Source organism: Dreissena polymorpha, chromosome 2 (assembly GCF_020536995.1).
Source record: "Dreissena polymorpha isolate Duluth1 chromosome 2, UMN_Dpol_1.0, whole genome shotgun sequence".
In the NCBI taxonomy this organism is placed as follows: Eukaryota; Metazoa; Mollusca; class Bivalvia; order Myida; family Dreissenidae; genus Dreissena; species Dreissena polymorpha.
The window spans coordinates 74,663,169-74,688,467 of NC_068356.1; the positions used below are offsets into that span (position 1 = coordinate 74,663,169).

Here is a 25,299-nt window from a genome sequence, read left to right on the forward strand (position 1 = left end):
CATAGCTCCTTCAATATTTTACCGATCTCTTACATATTTGGCATATAGGTACCTTGCATGGATCTCTACCTTTTGATGAGGTTTGAAATCACTTGGGTCAATATTATTTCTTAAAGAACTGGTTGCGTCCTATGTACAACAGAAATTTAAAATGTCTGTTTGAAATAATTCATACATTGGGAATGGTAAGATGTCACTATAATTCAGAAGTCATCAACATGGCCATATGATTTAGCATGATAAGTAAACAAGGTAAAGAAAAGTTCAGGACACTTATTTTTGTCCTAATATTAACAAAAATGTAACATTATTGTGTAACACAACCGAATTCATCACAAGCTGTTTTGTACATATGCTTATTCTTATGTAATCTCACAAAAAATATATTGACTTGTGAACGAAAAGACAAAACTCTTTTGATATGATGCATCAAAATTAAAAACATCTGAAATAAAATTCTTAACACTATTTGAGCCTTGCTGTGGAAAAACGGGCAAGGCTAAATGCATTTACATAAAGTGTTGTCCTAGATGATCATGAGCTGTTCACACTGGCTAATCATGGACAACACTGTCTATCTTATGGTATTTTTCCTTTGAAGGAATTCTTTTTTTTATAAAGAAAAATCCAGTTCAGGGGGAAAGTGTTTTCCTTATGAGCCTGTGTGGACTGCACAGGCTAGTATGGGACAACACTTAACGTAAATTCATTAAGCATTGGTTTTTCCAGAGCTGATCTAATTTTTAAAGCATTCTTGGTATTTAAAAGCTAGAAATTTCAATTGGAACAATAAGAAATCATGCTTGTTCGTTCTGCCTATGCATAGGTTTGTGGTTGTTCTTCCAAGGTATTAATTTAAACAATTTGTTGGATTATGAAACCATTCATAAATAACAACCTGAACATAATCAATAATTGGCCAACAAAAACTCCTTAGTGTCCAATGTTTAACTTGTAATATTTTCGTACATGCACTTCAGGTTAATGGAGGTGATAGGCTGCAAGATCTACTCTATCCAGCTGGAGGACATGTCTCTAGAGATGCTCAACTCCACTGGCACCACGAAGACCCTGCGTGTAGAAGAAATCCCCAAGGAAGAGGCCCACATGGCCGCTGATGAGACTCTCATCCATGTTGCTCATTTTCATAAGGTCTGTATGGGATTTGATGACATTTTATTTAAGGGACGTGTTCACAGTTTGGCAATTTTTAATAAAATCTGTTCTGATTTACCATATAAAAGCATGCATGCTTTTCATTCAAACAAGCAAAACAAAACTCCTGGCTTGTACATTTGTAAAAAAAATATTTTTGTTTATTGATAATCATTCATTGGAATCAGAAAGAATAAAGCATTTGTAACGCTTTTCATGGATAATTTAGTAATAAGATGTATGATCATCATAAGGTTTAAATAACCATCTATATTATATAGTAAGCCTGGCCTACTGGTAACGAGTCAGCTTTTGCTCCAAGAAGTCCGAGATTGAAACGCCAAGACTTGTTTTATTATTAAATTCATTTAAAGACATTAGAAGACAATAAAAGAAAAAAATAGAAATCTGTTATTAAATCGCCTTAAGACACGAGAAACAGGGTAATTACGCTGCTATTTGAACAAAATTGAAAGCCATCTGATACTTTTAAACCAAATGTGTCCCCTGTTTTGTGATGATTCATCAACCAATGTAATTGCTTATTAAGACACCCTTTTCATCCATGTTTGGTTTAACCAGTAGTTCTTGGTTGTTTGAATAATTGTTATGCCCCCAGATTGAAAGATCGGTGGTATATTGTTTTTGGCCTGTCTGTCTGTCATTGTGTCAGTCATTGTATGTGTGTGTCAGAAAACTTTAACCTTTCTTAAACTTTTATAACTTTTGCAATATTGAAGATATGGCATGCATGTGTATCTCTCGGAGCTGCACATTTTGAGCGGTGAAAAATAAAGGTCAAGGTCATCCTTCAAGGTCAAAGGTCAAATATCATTGTTTTTTTCGTTCCTAAAATTTTAACCTTCGTTAAAGTTTGGTCATAACTTTTTGAATATTGAAGATAACAACTTGATATTTGGCATGCATGTGTATCTGATGGAGCTGCACATTTTGAATGGCTAAAAGTCAAGGTCAATGTCATCGTTCAAGGTCAAAAGTCAAATTTATGGCTTCAAAGCGGCGCAAAAGGGGGCATTGTGTTTCTGACGAACACATCTCTTTTTTGATGAGAAAGTCAACTAGATGTCTTAACAATTTACTGTCCAGTACTCTGACATGTTTTAGTTGAACAGGACAAAAAAACACTCTGTAAATAACTGTTTTTGTTTCAAATTCACACCTGGTTTTGTAAAAGAATAATGTATGACAACTTAAAGCTCACACAAAATATTTATGAACTTTTATAAAACTTTAATAAAACTTTTACTTTTGTGCATGTAAATGTGTATATATTTTTTAAAAGACCTTTTCATTTTCTGGCATATGTATTTTCAGGAAGTGTTCTCAACATTTGGTGTTCCATTTTTGCTGAAAATTAAGAATGTAAGTAAATTAAAATAAACAAGTATTTTTGAGTGCTTCTTTTGGTGATGCAAGGTTATGATGATGTTGTCATATGGGCCACAAGATGCATAAATGGGTCTAATGCCTTTAGCAGCCAGGTCAGCCTGCGTATTTTAGCAGTCAGGGGGCCGTTTCATAAATGATCGTACAACAATTTTAGCTTACGAGAGAATTTTGTAATCGGAATAAGTAGACGAACTAACTCGCCATGATGATCAAATGTATACGTCGTTAGAGATGCCAATGCAACTAATAAAGTACTGAAAATTTATAATCATATGATATTGACTGAAGCAATTATGCGTCTTTAAAAAATGTATCGTATCGTAAATGTGTTCTACGACGTTTATTGAAATGGTCCCCTGGTCCGGAGATACAGTGCCTGCAATAGAGTCACATAATTATGGTAAAAACTTTGAGAGAAAAAACTCTTGTTGCTGATTAGAAGACATTAAATTGTATATAATTTAGTACAGTAATTTGAAAGAAGTTTAATGCATAGTCAATTTGTTAACTGGTATTAATTTTTAATTGCCTTTTAGAAAGATTTCAGTCTGTGTGGGATGACTTCATGGTATTTGTAATGTATGTTCTTACTATTGCCTCATTTCAGAATGAAAAGTTTTCATCTGTAAAAGATAGAATACAGAAACGTTTGGATGTCCCAGAAAAAGAGTTTGAGAAGGTAATGCAGCTTATGCTTGTGTTTTGTTACATAATGTGAAGATACAATTGATTGAATGTGAAAATTTGTGAACAGTTATGTGCTTTAAAAAAAAAGAAAGAAAATAAACACTTACCATCAGCCTGAAGACAAATGTAATATAAATGAGTGGTGCTCTGTGAAAAGGGGGTTTAAGTGTCGTGCCAGATAAGCCTGCAGTCCGCTCAGGCCAATCAGGGACGACACTTTCGCCTAAACTGGATATTTACTAAGAAGAGACTTTCTTTAAACAAAAAATATCATAAAAGCGGAAAGTGTCATACCTGATTAGCCTGTGTGGACTGCACAGGCTAATCTGGGACGACACTTTACGCACATGCACTCAACCTACTTTTCACATAGCAAGGTTCATATATATATTATAATGCAACAAAGGACTACACCAATTCCTCCAATTGATTGTGTCTACACTTTAAGAATGACTCTTGTTTGTTGTTTGCAGTACAAGTTTGCGGTGATTGTGATGGGTAAGGTGGACTACATATCGGACGAAGATCAAGATCTGAAAGTAAACATCAATCAGTTCCTGCCTCACTCAGTCACCGGTGAGTATGCAGCCGATGCCAGGCACAGTGGTACGTAACACTCCTTCCCTGGCTTAGTTGTCTCTAGTTATGTTTTATTAACATACCTCTTTGACTCCATCTGATTCGCCAGCAGACAACATTTACAGTGTACTATTGTTTTGCAAAACTTCTTTCTTATTTCTATTGATACCTGCTAAAAATGCTTAGGTCATAAATTTGAGATATACCATAAAGCTTATTGGGACATTTGATCTCAAAGCCGGACTGTTCTGCAGCGACACTTAAATCAATATTTCATTTCTTCATTATGTATGTCAGTACCTAGTATAGCACAGGTAAAACTCTAAATGTTTGGTCAATGTTCATGATAAATGCCTTTAAAAATTTCATGATGATAATTACAAATATTCTCCATTTTCTGAATGTAAACACACGGATGCCTGATGCTTAAGACAATTTAGATCTTGTAGTATGCTTCAACTTTAAAGAGTAGCATGCTTCAACTTTAAAGAGGGTTATTCTATTAAATTGAACATGCTTAAATCATGTATAGCAATATGCGCGCATTGGGCAATGTCCTTATTCTACCAGATTTAGCTTATTGCTACAGATTTCAACTATTTTGTGCAAATCAGGCAAAAGGAAAGTAAATTTATGTGAAAAATCAACTCATTGGTCTGGAATCAGTTTGTTTACTGACATACAAAATCATTGATTTTACTGTTTATACCTAGTTATTTAAACCTCAGGTGGTATAATACACAAGAAAATAGTTTTATATTAGGGTCATAAACACACAGTTGGCTTGATTTCATTATAAAACATCTATCGATAGCAAGAAGTGACCCCTATCATAAAAAAATATCACATGAATGTCTGATAAAATCCTTTTTTCCCCAATATTGCCAATTATTTTTTGGTAGCAATGAAGGGACTAGTGATAGTTAATTTTAGCCAAACATATCTTTTACAGCAACTTATAATAAACCTAAAAACCAACATAGTTTTAAACAAATTTCTGTTCCAATTGTCTCAAATTAGGGCTGTACTGCAGTAATTGGAATGTATTTCATGTGTGGTTCTAGTTTTAGCTCACCTGAGCAAATAGGTAGTTAAATTTAAAAGCGACAAAAAAGTAAAAAACAACAAAAAAATTCATATTGAAATCTTAAAGCAATATCTGTTTTATAGAACAGGAAAAACTGTTACCAAGTTATTAAGTTTTCATGCCCCGGATCGAATGATCGGGGGTATATTGTTTTTGGCCTGTCTGTCTGTCATTCTGTCCCAAAACTTTAACCTAGGTTAAAGTTTTAGGTTAAAGTTTTGCAATATTAAATAACTTTTGCAATATTGAAGATAGCAATTTGATATTTGGCATGCTTGTGTATTTCATGGAGCTGCACATTTTAAGTGGTGCAAGGTCAAGGTCATCCTTCAAGGTCAAAGGTCAACAACAAAAAAAGCGGCGCATTAGGGGGCATTGTGTTTCTGACAAACACATCTCTTGTTTTTACATACTCACAGTATCAAACTGCGTCTTGAATGTGCTCCAATGGTCATGTATTACAGGTGGCAACATGCAAGCGCGGCCCTGGCTGGGTCTGGACCATGTGAACAAGACCCCAAAGCGATCTCGTGTTGGCAACTACCTAGAGAAGACTATCAAAATCTACAACTGATTGCGACTAGGCTTTTTCTTAGGCAACTTTTTTAACATAAATTGTGGCCCTATGTGTTGTTTTAATGGAAAGTCTGTCCCTTTTCTTCAGCCAGTCAATGGAATTGGTACATGTATTGAGAAAATATAAGGGAGTCAGATTTGTTATTTTGTCTCCAGATATTATTGTATGGGATTGCTTTTCTGTGTTCAGACTTACAGAATGTTTCCACTGGTAAATTGATTGTACATAGTCAGTTTAGTTTCAGCATGATTCAAATATGAAGGAAGGTAAAAAGTATAATTTGAGTTTTAGATTGTTTCACAAGTTTAATTTGACTGTTCGATGTGGGTTTAAGCATGAATAAAATGTAAATTAATTGTACAAATTGCACTAGTGCTTATCTGTTCATTGACCTTTGATACGAATAAAAAGGAAGGTGAAATATTTTAACTTGATGTACAAATTGTTCCACAAGTTGACCTTTCCTGTAAACTCTTTTGAGCATGATTAAAATATTACATAATTTGTAATTCACTTTTTCTCAAATACAAAGGGTATTATGTGGCATATTTGTATATGAGATATGTTATATATTGATGTCTGCTTCAATTAAATTGGTTTAGAACATTTTCAGTCTGAAAATGTGTTTGCATGAATTTGAAGTACAAGAAAAGGAACATCAAATCATTTTTGGGGGCATAATTGTTTCTTAAACTTCAATATAGTGCTTATTAGCCGGATTTTTTTCGAAAAAATCTCGGCTTATAGATTGATGTTGTCGGGCGGGCGGGCGGGGGTGGCGGCGTGCTCGAAAATGTTAAAGTTCTTATTTCATGGTATAACTTTGGTATGCTTGGACCTAGAGTCTTCAAACTTGACATGAAGGTTGGCCAGGATTAACAGATGACCACTGGTCATTTTAAGGTCATTCATTTGAAGGTCAAGGTCACTGTGACCTTCAATATAAAAAATGTTAAAGTTCTTATAACTTTGGTATGCTTGGACCTAGAGTCTTGAAACTTGACATGAAGGTTGGCCATAACTAGTTAGTAACCACTGGTCATTTCAAGGTCATTCATTTGAAGGTCAAGGTCACTGTGACCTTGAATGTAAAAATGTTAAAGTTCTTATTTCATGGTATAACTTTGGTATGCTTGGACCTAGAGTCTTCAAACTTGACATGAAGGTTGGCCAGGATTAACAGATGACCACTGGTCATTTCAAGGTCATTCATTTGAAGGTGAAGGTCACTGTGACCTTCAATATAAAAATGTTAAAGTTGTTATAACTTTGGTATGCTTGGACCTAGAGTCTTGAAACTTGACATGAAGGTTGGCCAGAACTAGTAAGTAACCACTGGACATTTCAAGGTCATTCATTTGAAGGTCAAGGTCACTGTGACCTTGAATGTAAAAATGTTAAAGTTGTTATAACTTTGGTATGCTTGGACCTAGAGTCTTGAAACTTGACATGAAGGTTGGCCAGAACTAGTAAGTAACCACTGGACATTTCAAGGTCATTCATTTGAAGGTCAAGGTCACTGTGACCTTGAATGTAAAAATGTTAAAGTTCTTATTTCATGTTATAACTTTGGTATGCTTGTACCTAGAGTCTTCAAACTTGAAATAAAGATTGGCCAGTACTAGAAGATGACCACTGGTCATTTCAATGTCATTCATTTGAAGGTCAAGGTCACTGTGACCTTAAATGTTAAAATGTTAAAATTGTTATAACTTTGGTATGCTTGGACATAGAGTCTTCAAACTTGACATGAAGGTTTGCAAGCACACTTAGATGACCACTGGTCATTTCAAGGTCATTCATTCTAAGGTCAAGGTCACTGTGACCTTGAATGTAAAAATGTTAAAGTTCTTATAATTTCATTTTGACCTTTGAACAATATTTCAGTAATTTAAGTATTGCATTGACAAAAACACGAAAGGTACTTTCCTGTCATTTAAATAAAAAATCCGGCTTCAATGCGGTCATCTCCGACCGCGGAATTCTTGTCTTTAAGAAATAAAATGTGGAGCTACTTTATTGTCTGCTGAATAATAGTTTCAAACTTCAGGGTTGGTTGAAACTGCTGTATCTACACAACCTTTCTCTGTCAGATACATGTACTTAAGTGTGATACTCGCACAGTAAATCTGCAGGATTCAACTTGTATCCACATATTTTTAAAACTTTTCGGTGACAAATTTATTTTTGTTTCGTAACCATGTGAAATACGATAAGAAAAGTTCAAGCTTTTCCACATGACTCTTGCAGTGACCTCTTTTTATAATGTATTAGTTTCCTCAAACTGAATAGATTCGAGCCTGTCTCTGGAAAAACTGGGCAGTTTGAACTGGCTAATCATGGGGTAATTCTTCCCCATGACTTGATTTTCATTTAGAATAGACTTGCTTTAAAGAAAATTACTTAAAAGTGTAAACTGTGGTCCCGGATAAGCCTTGGCGGACTGCACAGGCTTATCTGGGATGTTGCCTTAAGCTCATGCATGGTTTTCATAGACTGGCTCATTCGTTTTTTAACTTAAATTGTGTTACATAGATAAAAAAAATATTGCACTAACATATTTTACTTTGCCATCTATCACATGCAACATCATCACAGACAATACCACAAATGAAAAGAAACAGAATTCAAGCATGTAATTTACGTTAATGGAGTCCACAAGTAAAATGTTGGAGAGCTGTAAATCTGTGAATCTCTACATAGTGTGCACTGCTGCATTGAATACTTAGAAAACACAATGAAATCTTTGTAAGCATGAAATAATACCCTCTTTTTTATAAAGTTTTCTGTGAAATGACGTCTTTAAAATGAAAGTTCTTGTTTTGTTTTTTTTATAGATAATATACTTTACTTCACTAATGATAATAGAAAATCAATATTTTCATGAGATGTTCAGTCTCTCATTAAAATATTTATTGCTTTGATCACTCTAAACTAACAAATATTATCAATGTATTGTTGGAATATATATTATGCTAGTCAAATTATTTCAGTTTGTACTCTAATTGAACCCTGATACTTCATCAAACACTGTACTTGTTTAACGAATGTTATCTCAAGGTTCACTACCTTGAGCTTCAAATAAAAGTGTCTTCAGTATACTACAATATGTAAGGTCACTAGGTACTGTTTGAATTGATTAGAGGACAAAGGATTATCAATGAAAACATTTACCATTATGATATAAATATAAAATGGCACTTTTTACCCTAATACACAGTAATAAATTAAGATGTCGTGACATTTTCATTTTCCAACAATGTTAAAAATAAGGTCATGTTTATCATTGAATGTCAGTAATTGATAGGCTAAATAGAGGTGATCCTTTGAAAATCTTGTTTAGAGTTTGAATGTGAAATAATTTTGATCAATAATTAACATTTACCCTGTTAAATTGCATACTGCATAGTAAGTAGTCTTCGATACACAATAGTTAATATGTATTTTTCGTTAAACACTTCCTGCTTTTTGCTTAGTCACAAAACACTTTCTGTGTACTGCTTTCTGAGGCAGATTTCTGTTGCACCACACAGTTTGGCAATACATTTTCAGGGTGGTCTATAATGGATGCATTTTTAACCAGGTTTTCCGAAGGAAAAAACTGGTTATTAGATTGGCGAATGCGGGCGGGCTGGCTGGCGGGCGGAACAAGCTTGTCCGGGCCATAACTATGTCGTTCATTGTCAGATTTTAAAATCATTTGGCACATTTGTTCACCATCATTGGACGGTGTGTCGCGCGAAATAATTACGTCGATATCTCCAAGGTCAAGGTCACACTTTGAGTTCAAAGGTTAAAAATGGCCATAAATGAGCTTGTCCTGGCCATAACTATGTCATTCATTGTGAGATTTTAAAATCATTTGGCACATTTGTTCACCATCATGGGACGGTGTGTCGCACGAAAGAATCGCGTCAATATCTCCAATGTCAAGGTCGCCACGACTAAAAATATATTTTTTTTAAAAACAAACTTACAAAGGGGGTTAATTTTGTTTGTTCATTTCAAAAGTTCAGTTTGAGCTTTCTCCCTTTATCAGATTTTTTTTTCACAATGAAAACCTGGTTTTGTGACAATTTTGTCCCTTGTATAAATGTTAATATATAAATGTGGCAATATCAAAAATATGATTCTATGTGCTATTAAAGGACCCAAGTAGTTATTATTAAAATAATAAAGTTTTGTAATGCATATTTAAGTGACTCACTTTATTTTAGCAGGTACACATTTCATGGAATTGGTTTAGTTTCAAACAAGTACATTAGATTGAAATGAGAATATTCAGGGAGACGTACTGACCATCTGCATGTATTTCTGAAGGCATCTAATGGCGTCTTTGTGCTTTTTAGTTTGTTTTAATGTCTGTGTTAGCTTGATGTGTAAAGCCATGAGTTCATGGCGAAACTTAATGTACATACCTCATTATATTTTTCAAAAAATTGCATACATGTAGATTGAGAATTAAAGAGAAAGTGATGAAAAGATGACCTGGGAATTTTTACAACTACAACAAAACCTGCAGAATTACAAATTTACTTTTTTAGCAGTCAAGAGGTTTTTGAGTACCATATTATACATGTAGATCTTACTGCAGAAATTGCCAGGACATTAATGGTAGCTACATATGCCTGGTACTGGTGATGTGGCACTAATATTCTTCTCAAATATCAATAGTAGTGTAGTTCCTTTTTAAGGATTTTGTATGCATATTCTTAACTTTGTTGTAGGGCATTTTATCATATTTATTTAACAGAATTTAGGAATACATGTATGAACGTTATCCATTTAAATCTTTTGATAGTTAATATAATGTCCAAAAGAATGGCTTCTTTAAATATATTTTGGTCTGTAGCCTTGTTTTAAGGCGCCATACAGGTTTAAAGGATTGAGTTTGTACTTTGGTAGTTTCACAACGTCATAAGGTACTGAGGTGCGTACAATAACTATCATGTCTGGTCCTGCAACATTGAAAGTCAATTGACACTCAACATTCCAAGCTACTGTTGTTTTCTTGTTGTTTTGTACTGGGATCTGTTTTTAGTGGTTTAAAATAATTATTTAACATTCAAACAGGCTCCACTAGATTGTGTTTGCAACAGGATCTATTTGTACAATTAATACCAGCATCTGGAGTACTTTAAAAAAAAAGTTAAAATCTTGGTCAGTCACTGACATGCATCGTAATTTTGAGGGCATCATTATCGGAGGAATGATCTTTGCAGTGTATGGATGCAATTGTTACTAAGTATATGAACGTAAGAAACATCACACTACTTATTGACATAACCAACATGAATATTTGTGAGCTGTGGTATCGGAAATCAGGGCTCAATGCATGATAGTATACTATAGCCCCAAATTAGTCTGTACTAAGTCTGCACAGACAAATCAGGGTCTACATTTTCCACTTTTCAACTCTAGGGAGCAATTGTTGTCCCATGTTAGTCTCCGGAATGTGCACAGGCAAATCTGGGACAATACTTGACGCACATACATGATGCCTGGTTTCCCTAGAGCACAGCTTATTTCTATACTTTCATGGTAGAACATGTCAAAATAAATGCACTATGTTGTTACCAAAAGCTTGTTTGCTATACTTTTGTTACCATATGTTTGACATTCTAAACTTTATTTATCTTTCTTGTATCATCTTAATCACGATAATTGACAATTCCATCGATCCTTACATAAATCAATGTATTGTGTAGATACATTTTGAATTCATAGCTTTGTAGCAGCGTTCTCAGCAACAGTAAATTTTAAGTATTTATATGTACTACATGTATCTTGCAGAATTATAAAGATAGCTTCTGACAACAGAGACAATAATAAGAAACAGCACTAAATCTTTGGTACAAAATTGGACCTTAACATTTCCCAACAGATATTGGCAAGGTTTGCGAAATGTTTAGGCAAACAAGGTTTTTAAGGGTTTTGTTTTACAGTGTAGTTGTTATCAATTTTGTATGCATGTTTAGCTATCTGATTGTGCTCTTTTGTTTATAAATACAAACAAATGTAATGTCTATCACAATGGCTTACATTTTAAGAAAATAAAATCATTCAACAATTCTTTTTTAAATGTTTTTCTTTAAAAGATTTTTCCTGTAAATGATCTTCAGAAGAACATCACTATACATATGTATACACATATTTTATATTAGGCTAAACTACCACAATCAGTAGGGAATGATTCTTCAATCACAAACATTCCTACCGGGCAGCCTAGCTCACTTGGTAGAATGCTGGACTTCAAATCTGAGTATGGCATGTTTGATGCCACGCCGACCCATATAACTTGTTGTAATAGGTCATGAAATCCTCTCTACAGTCATTTCCTCGTACCTCTGGATTCTCATAGGGCACTTGTCAGTTACTGGCACAGATATGTGCACTTTTAACTGGTAAACCAGCTTCCGCAGGCTGGAAAGTAGGAGTAAACCGACAGAGTGCAAGTTGATTAATGACAGAATGTGAGTTTGTAAACTGACCACTGTATTATGAAATTTTGAAAAAAAATTGACAAACCATTCTTTCAAACGAAGCAAATATTTCAAGTCACTGTTGTTACCATTTAATGTTTTCCACTGATTTCGCATGTCATTTGTCAAATTTTCAGAAAGACAAAATTGTAGTACAATGGCTATAACAAACCAAAACCCATCAGACACAGGTATTATGCACCAACTATTATATGCTACCGGAAACTGAGCAACATCATGCGCAATGGGTATTATGTATGCCAATGCAGCTAGCATTGCTCCTGACCAGCCTGCCCAGCCGCTGTCAACAGAAATCATGCAAGATTTTGTGATCTCGAAAGCAGAAAGGGGGCTCCTGACCAGGCGGTCTCGAGCTCTGCTCGCCACATATGGCATAAGCCCTGTTTTTGGACAAAATTTAAGTCTTAAAATTATCAAGAATTCTGCGGTTGAAGGCATGTGCTCCCAAAACAGGGCTTTGAACTAGTAATTGGGGTCATCTACTGTCAAATATCAAGCCAATTGTTCAATTTGTTGACAAGTTATTTTTCACACTTTTTGTGAGTGAGCTTGACCTTTGACCTAGTGACCCCAATTTCAATAGCGGTCATCCACTGTCCAAGGCACATGGGAAGAATCAAGCCAATCGGTCCAATCATTTACGAGTTATTGATCAGAAACGAGTTTCCAACTCATTGTGACAGTGACCATGACCTTTGACCTGGTGGCCCCAATTTACAAAGGGGTCATTACTGTCCAAGGCCAATGAACATGAGAAGTATCAAGCAAAATGGTCTATTTGTTTACAAGTTATTGATTGGAAAAGGTATTCAAACTAATTGTGATAGTAACATTTGACCAAGTGACCCCAAATTCAAGGGTCATCTACTGTCCAAGGCCAATAAACAATTGAAGTATCAAGCCAATCGGTCGATTCATTGACGAGTTATTGATTGGAAACGATTTTCACACTTATTGTGACAGTGACCTTTGATTAAGTGACCCCAATTTCAATAGAAGTTATCTACTCACTGTCCAAGGCCAATGCACATGTTAAGTATCAAGCCAATCGGTCATTTAGTTGACTAGTTATTGATCGGAAACAATTTTTACACTTACTGTGATAGTGACCTTGACCTTTGACCTAGTGTACCCAATGTCAATCTGGGTCATCTACTGTCCAAGGCGCATGTGCAGTTTCAAGCTAATCAGTCAATTTGTTGAAGAGTTATTGATCGGAAACGATTTTCACTCTTATTATGACAGTGACCTTTAACTTTGACCTAGTGACCCAAAGCCAAGGCCAATGCACATGTGAAGTATCAAGCAAATTGTTCAATTTGATGACGAGCTATTGATCGGAAAAGACCTGGTCTACAGACAGACTGACCTACCAACAGACATCCAGCAAAACAATATACCCCCTCTTCTTGAAGGGGGGCATAATAAAAGGCAATAACTCCATAAGTTTTTGTGCAATGTATTTCATATCAAAGACATATATCTTGCTACCTTATGAAATGATACTTGTAATAGACCAAGAGTGATGGTCGTGGTTATTGAATAAGGACACGACTGACAACACCAACACTTAAATGTACACTGGTAAAGGCAGGGTTCTCAATAACTTTTGAGCCAACAGGCCCAAATGTGAAACCAACAGGCCCTCTATGGGGGTCAGGGGGCATGCTCCCCCTAAAAATTGAGCGCTTGATTTCCTGCATTTTGGGCATTTTATGGCTATTTTAGTGGTCAACCAGGCACTTAAATTTGAGCATTATTGTGTGCATTTTATGAATTTTAGCTTTTTTAACTAACAAAAGATAAATGGAAAAAGCTCTTAATTACTTTTGTAAAATTTTAACTCAACATGTGATGAACAGAACGTCCAAATATTTTACTGCTTTTTGGCCAATTCCAATATGCTCCTTTTCATTGTTGTTGTTGTAATGCGTTAAGGGAGATAATGAAGCGACGTCTTTGCTTAGTAGCAAATAAGAGCCAAACTACCTAAAAGACACGCAAATTTCCAAGTCAATTGCCGATTTTCCAAATCTGAGCGATTTTCAACCAGCCAAAATCTTATTTCAAACGGCCGATTTGGCCGGCAGCCGGCTCTTATTGAGAACCCTGGGTAAAGGGACATAAACCTTCAGAAACATCAGCACACCTGTTTTACATTCACATTTATTATATGAATTTCAACAATATTTCATAGCCGTAACAAATTTAAGCAAAAATAAGCACTAACATAGATGCGTAACATAACAGAACCAACTGAAGTGTATTGCAACATTTCATCATTACTTTACATGCTTTCACAACAGAGACACAGCCAAATGAAACCGAATTATAAAGAATAGTCTTATCTTCATTAGTAGTAAAGAATGGTGACTGGTTAAAATACAAATGCTAATGCATCATAAATGCAGACAATATTTTATAAATAGTTTCTCGTTGATATGACGTTTAAAAACACCACCAGTATGCGAATAGACCAACAACTATCAGGAAAATAATTTTATACGATAAACTTTCGACTAGATTTATAACTCTGGGTAAACAAGAGCACCGCATAACGGGTGCCACGCTCGGCTGCGAAAGCTTGTCAGATTTTTTTTTAGAGGTTGAAGTGACCTTGACCTTTGACCTAGTGACCCATGAATGGGTGTGGCGTGTAGAACTCATCAAGGTGCATCTACATGATATGAAGTTGCAAAGTGGTAGGTGGTAGCACTTAGCGCCAATTAACACGACGCTGGCGGACGACACGACGAGATGGCTATGACATTGCTCGGGTTTTCTCCAAAAACAGCCTCGCTAAAAATTAAGGAGCACCTGCAGTTATCACTTTTTTATCAGATGGCTTTCATACATAATTTTTTTATCACTATACTAGTATCAAAATTTTGAACAACAACTACATACAGTAGTTCTTGGTGAATACTTTAAGCATACGTGTAATTATAACATATATTTAAACAAGTACAGTTCCTGTAGGTTCATATATATCTGCGAGCTGTAATATTATAACTATCCATAACCCTTCAGTAACAGTAAGCCATAGTTTATTACAAGTGAGTGCAATTTTCGTCCTTGTCATTAAACTGGCATGTTAACTCCTGAATCAATAACTAGCTACTTGTACGTGTATTGAAACTTTGAAATAAAATTGGCCGATAACTTTGAGCAGTTAATTTCATTGTTTTAAACTAGCACTTAATCTTCAAAACCTCCTGAATAGTAAGTTACATTTGAGCAGTTTATGTCATTGTTTTCAAACTAGCAAAACTTCTTCAAAATCTCCCGACCAGTAAGTTACATTTGAGTTGCGGACTGGTCTGAAGAAACGATGGCCACATTTACATATGAGGCAGCTCATTTGTAAGAATCTTGTGTATAATTATCGTCTTCTTTTCCGAACTTGTTTGTCTTCATCTGAATCTGAATCGTACTGCATGGGACCTCCCCTCTTGTTCCCAGTTTTACCCATGGTTTTGGTCGCAGCTGGTTTCTTTTTGCTGGAGGCATTGTCTCCAAACGGGTCATCATCACTGGAGTTGAGCTCAATAATGTCTTTTTCTGATTCTGAATCGGATCTGAGGAGAAAACCAATAAAATCTGTTGATTAGAAAAGTGTCCTTTAAAAAAAAACACTTTCTTTTCATTTAAGTCTTTAATGAATTTTCTTTTTGCACTTTTGTGTAATAAACCCGTCTTTTACTGTTAAATGTAGGGGACAACATGTCCGAACACAATATTTTGTTTCAAATTTTATTACTATTATTACCTATTTATATTAATAAGGTGAACACTTCAGATTTAATGTTTTCTAAGAAATAATGCACTATTGTCAATGCCGAGGGTACTTGACCACATATTTTCTGTTAATTACAAATTTCTGATGCTATTAAATGTGATTTGTACAATTTTAAATGATATACAACTGTTAAGTTATTTAAACTAGCAATTCATGTGACAGTGACACAAACATGACTTTTTGAATAAAGATGTCAAAACAATTTCATTATTGAACATAATTTATCCTAGATTTTTATGTATTGATAAAATGATTATATTTAAATAAACTAGTGATAATGTATGAAAATTGTCCAAAAAATGATCACTAAAAAACAAAAAAACTTTAAGACAACAGCACTTGAAAGCTTTTAAGTATTTTTGATTAGTTATCATGTGAATTTACTGTGATAGCACATGTCATGAACTGAACAAGGACTTGTCAAATAAGAAAACATAATAAAATATTAAAACAAAAACATAATTAAAAGGTCATTGAAACAGGAGGGTCACAAAACATGAACATGGATGATAAACTTAATCAAAGAAATTCTTACTATCTTAATCTACAATGCAATTTGACCAAACAATCTGTTTTAGAAAAAATATTGTGTTAAGTGCATGAATCTCATTTAAATATTACACATGTAATTAAAGAACATATCAGCTTACATCAGATAGCTTTTCTGTGCGGCTCTAGCAGTTTTGGGTCGCCCAGCCGAGAACGAGTCCATGATGCTTTTCTGACTCTCCTCCACAACAGCTGCCTTCCCCCTCCCTCCCCTCCCCCCACGAGATCCCTGGCCACCACCTGACCCCTCCCCCTTTCCTCCTCTAGAGCCCCGCCCCCCTCTTGACCCAGGCCCACCCCTACTCCCGCGACCACGTCCCCTTGCACTTGAGGCTTTAGATGTTGAACTTTCATCGGAATCGTCGCCATTCAGCTCAATGTCACTGTGATCCGATTTTTCGTCGTGGGGTTTCTTCGCTGATTGTTCAAGTATGGCCTTCACCTCTGTGTCTTCTTCCTTTGAGCGCTGTCGCTCTTCTTTGAAGCGGTGCACTTCTTCGTCTATCACATCTTCATTGGTGCTGCGCTTCTTCAGATGATCCTGGATAATTAACCCTTTCAGGTGGGAACCGAATTTTAAAGGCCTTTGCAAACAGTTTGGATCCAGATGAGACGCCACAGAACGTGGCGTCTCATCTAGATCCAAACTGTTAGCTATTCTGATATTCTTTGAAAAAAAATGAAGAAAATGCTTATTTTAGAAATTCAGCAGACGACATTTTAGCAGACGACAAATTTCCCAGCATGCAAAGGGTTAAGTTAACTGGTCATTAGGCATCAGCACTTTTAAACTCTATTTACAACAAACAAAAAAGGGTTCAATTTAACTTTGATGTTTATGTCATTTAAAAAGATGATGGCTTCCTCTTGTTTATGTGGTTTGACAAGGCATGGAGGAATTGTTAAAACAGGAATAAAACTGTGGCAGGAATACAACTAAGGTAATCATGAGAGAGGAAAGAACTGTGATTACCTGACATGAGGGACATGAAAGTCTCCAAGAATTATTTTTTATACTTGCTATTTGACTTTGATTTGTAACCTTTACTTTCAACAAAGGGACCTGATCATATGCAACTTCACTTAGCTATTTTTATTAATTGTGCAAAGTAATTTGAAAACCTTCTAAAACTATGTATACTTATATACTAGAATATAAATCTGTATATCAACCTGTGTTTTCTTCAGCTGATGTGTTACAAGGTCTGGTATGGCATCCCTTTCTTCCTTGTCTACAAACTCTTTCACAGCCATCCCAATACCCTTCTCTGAGAGAACCTGCAGCTTCAGTTTCTATAACAACAACAACATTGCTTACAAAAAACTGCAATGCAACTGGGCCAATGTCCAAAATAAAAGAGTTTACTGTACAGTCCAACCCCTCTTAAGCAGCCAGTCAAGGGAAACGGCCAAATTGGCTGCTTAAGCGGGGTGGCTTCTTAAGAGGGGGTTGGGTCATAGGGAGTCTGGAGTTGGTGAGTGCATGGCCAACTGTTCAATTTTTGTATAAACAAAATGGTAAATATGTGTACATATACTAAACGATGTATAGACTTAAAATAATTTTATTTCTTCCTTTCTAAAATCAGCTATAAAACAAAATTTTCATTCAAAAAAATAATAAATAATATTCATCTTTCTAATCATCATCAATATCATCATCATCAGAATCAAGTCAATGAAAAAGAATCATTCTCATGAATCATTGTTTACACAATGCGCCTTGTATGGCCCCAATGCACTTAAGATGGGAACAGTTGTGAATCAGTTATGCGTGAATAACTCCCGTGTCACTATCAATCGATAATTTAATTTGTTTATTGCAATGGCTTTGTAATACCTACCGCACAAATTGGTCCTGACAGTGATCTCCTCCACAATAAAATCGTGGCCAGTTACTTAAGAGACTGATAATAACAACTGGGTGTAATCCTCCTGGCAATCGTGCTTTTCATGCATAAATTATAAAAACATTTTTTCGCTGCGTAAAGGGTTTAATCAAAATAATTATATATTGAAATCATTGTAAATATAAAACAAATATAAATGCTTTGTTTAATTCCCAAATGAGAATACCGTAATAATTTGTAATCCGAAACACACTCCCGATTGTTTTATGTTAACGAGACGTTCAAATTCTAGCATAAAAAAGTCCTCATGTATTTCCTTTGTCCCGCCAAAATTATGCACCAATGTACAATGTCACGTGAAAAGCGTGCGTGTATTGATTTTTGGATAAAAACTTTGTAGCACAGAGAACATGTAGATCAGTTGATTTCGGCTAAAAGTTTCGTTGTTCTTTTTAACTTTTAATTGGCCGATAATTGTCATAATGTGTGATTGAAATAGTATGATTCAACAACTACAAATAATAAATTATAAATTAATAATCTCTTTTCCAGTAATAATAGGTGATATTTGCACATGCGGAAACAAAAAGATCAAACGGTCGCATATTGCTTTTAACCGGATAACCCGATAATCCGCCGCTAATTAATTGCAATTTGCAAACTGGCTGTCAAAATGTTTATCACACATCACGCTTTAGTACTACAGAGCCTAAACCGCAGACTGGAAGTAAGTATCAATTTTATCGCCGTTGCGTCGGTGTAATTTTGCCAATGTACATGACTGACTTACTCACGCCAGACCACTCATATGGGGGAAATTTAACATTTGGGATGCAAAATTGCTGGCCGCTGGCCGGAGAAACGGGGTTACCGCTTAAGAGGGGTGCATTATATAGTGTTTATCGACGGTAGCGGCACTGACCGGCCCCTACACGGGGCGACCGGTGATGAGGGGTGACCGGAAGTAGGGGTTGGACTGTATTGTTGTTTTCTTGTTAACAACACACATAGTGGAGTTTCAAATTTGTTTTGACTGAGGCTTGCAAAGGAGGGCACAAGGCCTTAGGTCGCTTACCTGGGACCCAAATGAATGTTACTAATCTGAGCAGGTTTCTTAATGTTTCAGTAACCATTTTTTGAACTTACTGATATATCATTATTCAGCCCTCAAAGGTGAATTGCATCACACACAGGAGATCAGACCCATCATGTAACTTAACTAAGACATCATTACAGCAAAAGATCATGGCAGATTTGATTAAAATTGGACAAACAAGAGCTGCGTTAGTGAAACACAATGCCACCTGCACTGTGAAGCCACACGGCAGCTATATCCCAATTGAAAACATCATGCCGAAGTAATGGACGATTGATTTTTGACAAAGTTATGGGCCTTGGACAGTATATAGAAACTTTCTTCAAATACCAAAAATTAGCTAAATATCTGAAAGCATTTCATAAAAACCTTTTTGTTTATTCTGTGAATTGGGAATTTTTAATGTGATATGGGAATTTTAATTTGCAATTGTTAACAATGTTTGCATTGGACTAGGTAGCTCTGCACCAAACTGCACATTTGCGCAGGCTGATCAGAAGCCATACAGGCTACATATGACATTAGACCTATTTTCGCATGCCTCTGCTCATATACATAACATTTTATATAAACAAATTGCACACTAAAAAAGCAAGATTAATCTCCTTTCTCAATAATCCTGAGAATTTGTTTGTACTTACTTCATCAGCTTTACTGAAGTACTCCTTAACCATGTCCTCTACACGGGCCGTGTCCTGTCTGTCCACCTGTATCTCATCCAGCTCTACATCCACTGGGACAAAAAAGCAATCAATGGCACATTGACACAACCGTACTCAATGGCACATGCAGCAATAAGCATACGCGTTATTACAGTCATATGAAGAACTACAAACCCAAATCTTGTTCAATTTTTCATAATCTTTAATAAAGTAAAACTCCTAAGAACAAACATTTAATTGAACAAATAAGGCAGATTTTTTCATAGCAGGGGAATTTAAAAAATCTTTGGGTATTTTAGTTTTAGAGTACGAGAAGTTTTAGCGGAAATTTAGAAGGAATATTAAAGGAGGATGAAGCCTTATAACTGAGTCTTCTACAGACTGTGAAAAATGACATGCATGGATTTTACATTAAACTCCAGGTTTTCCCCACCTACCTCCATCTCCCTCCTTCTTAGCAGCCATTGCCTTCTTCCTACTGAAGTAGATCATGTCCTTGGGGTTGGCAACACGGTCCACAAACTTCTGTCCAAACCTGACAAGCATTAATAACAATAATTTCAAGCAAACCTTTAACAATTCTCAATTGTTCACAATTCACAATTATTGATGGCGAATATTTAATAATGTTTGGTTTAATAGTAAAGTCTAAACAAATTGTACATTACACTGTTTTCACTTAAAGCCACACACCTTGAAATGAATACACGTTAATTAATACATATGGATGTAATTTGAAAGTGTGCAAAATTGTCGTTAAATCGATAGCCTAGTAAGCAAGTAATTTATTAGTTTTCAAACGGCTTTTAAAACCGAAAGTAGGATTTCCATACGTATACATGTGTGCGTCAATTTCGAAAAACATGATTATTTTTAAGTTTTAAAGCTCATAAAAGACGGATTTCTTCCTTGTAACCACCAGATGTATTATAATTGGCTTAGATAAAATTAAATCTATAGCCTAGTTAGCAAATAATTTATTATTTTTCAAAGGGTACCGCTTTTAAAACCGAAAGTAGGATTTCTGGACGTATACGTCCGTTTCGACAAACGCGATTATTTTTAAGGTGTTAATCGCAAAAAAGACGGATTACTACCTTGCAACCACCAGATATATGCTAACTGTCATATATAAAATAAGTTTCTTATTAATTCTTAAATTTACTATACTAAATAAGGTGTGTGGCTTTAAGACTTTAAGTACTAACATTCAATCACACATTCAGCAATGGCCCATAGGGTCCATTCAGCAATAATATATAGGGTATGTTCTTTATTAAACATATATTGATGTAAGTATCAAGTAATACTGTGTTACTCTTCACAATTATCAAAATCCAATAAAAACTAGAAATGGTGCGGCAGATGCCGACGCATATCAACACGCCGCATGTTTGACCCAGGGGCGCCCCAGTGTTGGTAATCGGGCCATGCATAGTTGAGATTGACCGTATTGTCATAAGAGATGTTCAGTATCAATTTGAAGTAAATGGGTGTAGAAATGAAGAAGTTTATGTAAAATCACCTAAAAAAATGAGTGAAAATCTCTGACCCGGCCCCACCCCAACCCCCATAACTTTTGACCCAAGGGTCAGATCAAAATTCTAAATAGTTCACTGTAGCTACCATGTGTGTAAGTTTCAAGGTTCTAGTGCTAATAGTGTAGGAGGAGATAGTGGCCAGGACGGACGGACAGACAGACGGAGGAGATAACCACATACAGTCGAAACCTGATGGCTCGAACTCGCTTGGCTCGAATTTCCGGTTGGCTCGAACTCGCATCAAAGCACTGATTTTGTATGCCTATATATTCATATACAATTTTGTCGGATGGCTCGAACTCGCTTGGCTCGAATTATCGGATGGCTCGAACTGTTTTCACAGTCCCGTCTACAGTTTTCACATGTTCTTTTGTTCGGATGGCTCGAACTCGCTTCGGGTCCCAAAAAGTGTTATTCAATTATGACCGCTTGATTAAAGGCACGCACAAATTGATTGAACACCGGCCGCATAAAATTTTAATCGATTATGACTGCCTGATTAAAGGCACGCAATAATTGATTTAACACCTGTTTGCCAACATGTCATCGACTCAATCGTTAATTGATTTGAGTAAAAGATGACATTTTGTGTAAGAGCTGGTGTTCTTGTAAATGCTTTATCATAATGGCTGCAACGACTAAATCGCTAAAAAGCTTCGATTCTCGAAGACAGCTACGGAACGCAACACAGACGGACATAATGTCATTCTTCAAAAAAATATAAAAAAATATTGGAATGTAGTGCTGATTCGTATGTAAATAATGTGTATATAGTGCTGATGCGTGTTTTGTTCTTTAGTGCTCTGTGTTACCTTTAAATGTGCTACGCTAAAACGTGCTGATATTTACTAAATGCTATTTTAAATTGTATTTGTAACTGTTTTAAAATATTCATAAATTAAAGTATGAAGTATATATTTTTTTCTTATTAACTTATGAATTCAAAAGCAGTAAGTAGTGCGAAGTAGTACGGAGTTTAAGCAATATGTGTACTCTTCAACTGGAGGTGAAATTGTACTGCAGACTTGTTCGTTAACAAAAGTTTATAAGAAATCTGATGGCTCAAATTCCGGATGGCTCGAACTATTGTTGCCGGTCTAGACAAGTTCGAGCCATCGGGTTTCAACTGTAATAGATTTCAAAATATAAACGCTGACCCTAAGTTCAATATCAAGGTCACAGTGGTCGAAAATTTCATGCGCATGGAAAGGTCTTGTCCAGATACACATGCATACCAAATATGAAAGCAATATCTGAAGGGACACAGCAGGTACATGTATGAGTCTTTTACAAATCGCAGTCGCAGATTTAGAAACCTGAACGCTGACCTCAAGTTCACGGTCAAGGTCACAGGGGTCAAAAATTTTATGCGCATGGAAAGGTGTTGTCCAGATACACATGCTTACCAAATATGAAAGAAATATCTGAAGGGACACAGAAGTTATGAGCCCTTTTTGAATCGCGGTGGCAGATTTTAAAACCTGAAAACTGGCCCCAAGTTCAAGTCACAGGCGTAATTTTTTTTATGTCCATGGAAATGTGTTGTCAAGATACACATGCATACCAAATATGAAAGCAATATCTGAAGTAGATATGAGCCTTTTTCGAATCGCGGTCGAATATTTCGAAACCTGAAAACTGACCCAAAGTTCAAGGTCAAGGTCATAAGGGTAAAACATTGTGTGCACATGGATAGGTGTTGTCTAGATACACATGCATACCAAATATGAAAGCAATATCTGAAGGGACACAGTAGTTATGAGCCTTTTTCGAATCACTGTCACATATTTCGAAACCTGAAAACTGACCCAAAGTTCAAGGTCAAGGTCACAGGGGTAAACAATTTTATGCGAATGGAAAGGTCTTGTCCAGATACACATGCATACCAAATATGAAAGCAATATCTGAAGGGACACAGTAGTTATGAGCCTTTTTCGAATCGCAGTTGCAGATTTCAAAACCTGAAAACTGGCCCGAGTTCAAGGTCAAGGTCACAGGGGTAAAAAATTGTATGCGCATGGAAAGGTCTTGTCCAGATACACATGCATACCAAATATGAAAGCAATATCTGAAGGGACACATTAGTTATGAGCCTTTTTTGATTGCAGTTGCAGATTTCAAAACCTGAAAACTGACCCCAAGTTCAAGGTCATAGGGATAAAAAATTGTGTGCGCATGGATAGGTGTGTCTAGATACACATGCATACCAAATATGAAAGCAATATCTGAAGGGACACAGTAGTTATGAGCCTTTTTCGAATCGTGGTAGCAGATTTCAAAACCTTAAAACTGACCCAAAGTTCAAGGTCAAGGTCACAGGGGTAAAAAATTGTATGCGCATGGATAGGTGTTGTCTAGATACACATGCATACCAAATATGAAAGCAATATCTGAAGGGACACCGTAGTTATGAGCCTTTTTCGAATCGCAGGAAAATCTCTGACCCGGCCCCACCCCAACCCCCATAACTTTTGACCCTGGGGTCAGATCAAAATTCCAAATAGTGCAGGGTCGCACATATGCTCATAGCTACCATGTGTGTAAGTTTCAAGGTTCTAGTGCTTATAGTGTAGGAGGAGATAGTGGCCAGGATGGACGGACAGACAAACACCGGAGATAACCACAATATCCCCACGCTTTTCAAAAAGCATGGGGATAACAAAATTGGTGTTTTTGTATTCCAGACTATTGACACATAAACAAGAGGGTCTGAAAGGCCCAAAGTCGCTCACCTGAGATTCAAAGGAACTGACCTGTTCTGTGCAGCCCAAGATGTCATTAGAACAAAATGTTTTTACCAACTTTCATGACTTGTGAACACCCTGGCAGCCACATTTTTCAACAGACCAAAACCATTTTCATACACATCCAAGATATCATTTAAACAAATATACTGACAAAGTTTCATGAAGATTCATAAGTCCATATAAGGAAAAATGCCCCGCCCACTGGTGGCCATGTTTTTCAAGCAACTGGAACCAATTTCGAACTTGTCCAAAATATAATTGGGACAAATCTTCTGACAAAGTTTCATGATGATCGTACAATAAATATGACTTTTAGAGTGTTAACAGGGTTTTACTGTAGCCATATAAGGAAAAATGCCACGCACCCTTGGCGGCCATGTTTTTCCACCAACCTGAACCATTTTCGAACTCATCCAAGATATCATTGGGACAAATCATCTGACCAAGTTTCATGAAGATAGGAAAATAAATGTGGCCTCTAGAGTGTTAAAAAGGTTTTACTATAGCCATATAAGGAATAATGCCCCGCCCCCTCGCGGCCATGTTTTTCAACCAACCAGCATCATTTTTTAACTCGTCCACGATATTATTGGGATGAATCTTTTGACCGAGTTTCATGAAGATCGGACAATAAATGTGGCCTCAAGTGTTAACAAGATTTTACTAAAGCCATATATAGCCATATAAGGAAAAATGCCCCGCCCCTTGGCAGCCATGTTTTTCAAGCAAACGTAACCATTTTCGAACTCATTCAAGATATCATTGAGACCAATCTTCTGACCGAATTTCATGAAGATTGGACAATAAATGTGGCCTCTAGAGTGTTCACAAGGTTTTACTATAGCCATATAAGGAACAAGATGTGTTTGTGAAACACAATGTCCCCCTATATGATGTTTGACCTTGTAGGATGACCTTGACCTTGTGAAGGATGACCTTGACCTTTCACCACTCAAAATGTGCAGCTCCATGAGATACACATGCATGCCAAATATCAAGTTGCTATCTTCAATATTGCAAAAGTATTCATAAAATAAGCGATTTGGGCCACATATAT

General features: G+C 36.0%; 2 protein-coding genes across 11 annotated transcripts in view; one reads left to right on the forward strand and one right to left on the reverse strand.

The window, feature by feature from the left end:
• The window catches only part of LOC127867644 (ubiquitin carboxyl-terminal hydrolase 7-like), a 63,048-nt gene extending 51,481 nt beyond the window's left edge, over positions 1-11,567 (forward strand). For 3 of the 7 annotated variants that reach the window (XR_008043592.1, XR_008043590.1, XR_008043593.1), the window contains 6 exons: positions 981-1,152; positions 2,491-2,538; positions 3,173-3,244; positions 3,726-3,858; positions 5,383-6,398; positions 6,700-11,567. Coding sequence is in view for 1 of the 7 variants with exons in the window: in XM_052408955.1 (XP_052264915.1) it covers positions 981-1,152; positions 2,491-2,538; positions 3,173-3,244; positions 3,726-3,858; positions 5,383-5,492 (535 nt within the window). In the remaining 6 variants the exon portion in view is untranslated. Of the gene's footprint in view, positions 1-980; positions 1,153-2,490; positions 2,539-3,172; positions 3,245-3,725; positions 3,859-5,382 lie in introns of all 7 variants that reach the window. The other 4 variants (XR_008043594.1, XR_008043595.1, XR_008043591.1 and 1 more) reach the window with 3 other exon arrangements.
• Positions 11,568-14,146: 2,579 nt separating this feature from the next.
• Positions 14,147-25,299, reverse strand: part of LOC127867645 (double-strand break repair protein MRE11-like) — a 28,236-nt gene continuing 17,083 nt past the window's right edge. For all 4 annotated transcript variants that reach the window (XM_052408958.1, XM_052408959.1, XM_052408957.1 and 1 more), the window contains exons 4-8: positions 20,392-20,489; positions 19,934-20,025; positions 17,520-17,639; positions 16,448-16,887; positions 14,147-15,576 (exon numbers count right to left, since the gene is read on the reverse strand). In XM_052408958.1, the coding sequence (XP_052264918.1) occupies positions 15,381-15,576; positions 16,448-16,887; positions 17,520-17,639; positions 19,934-20,025; positions 20,392-20,489 (946 nt within the window). In that variant the 3' untranslated portion in view covers positions 14,147-15,380. The remainder of the gene's footprint in view (positions 15,577-16,447; positions 16,888-17,519; positions 17,640-19,933; positions 20,026-20,391; positions 20,490-25,299) is intronic.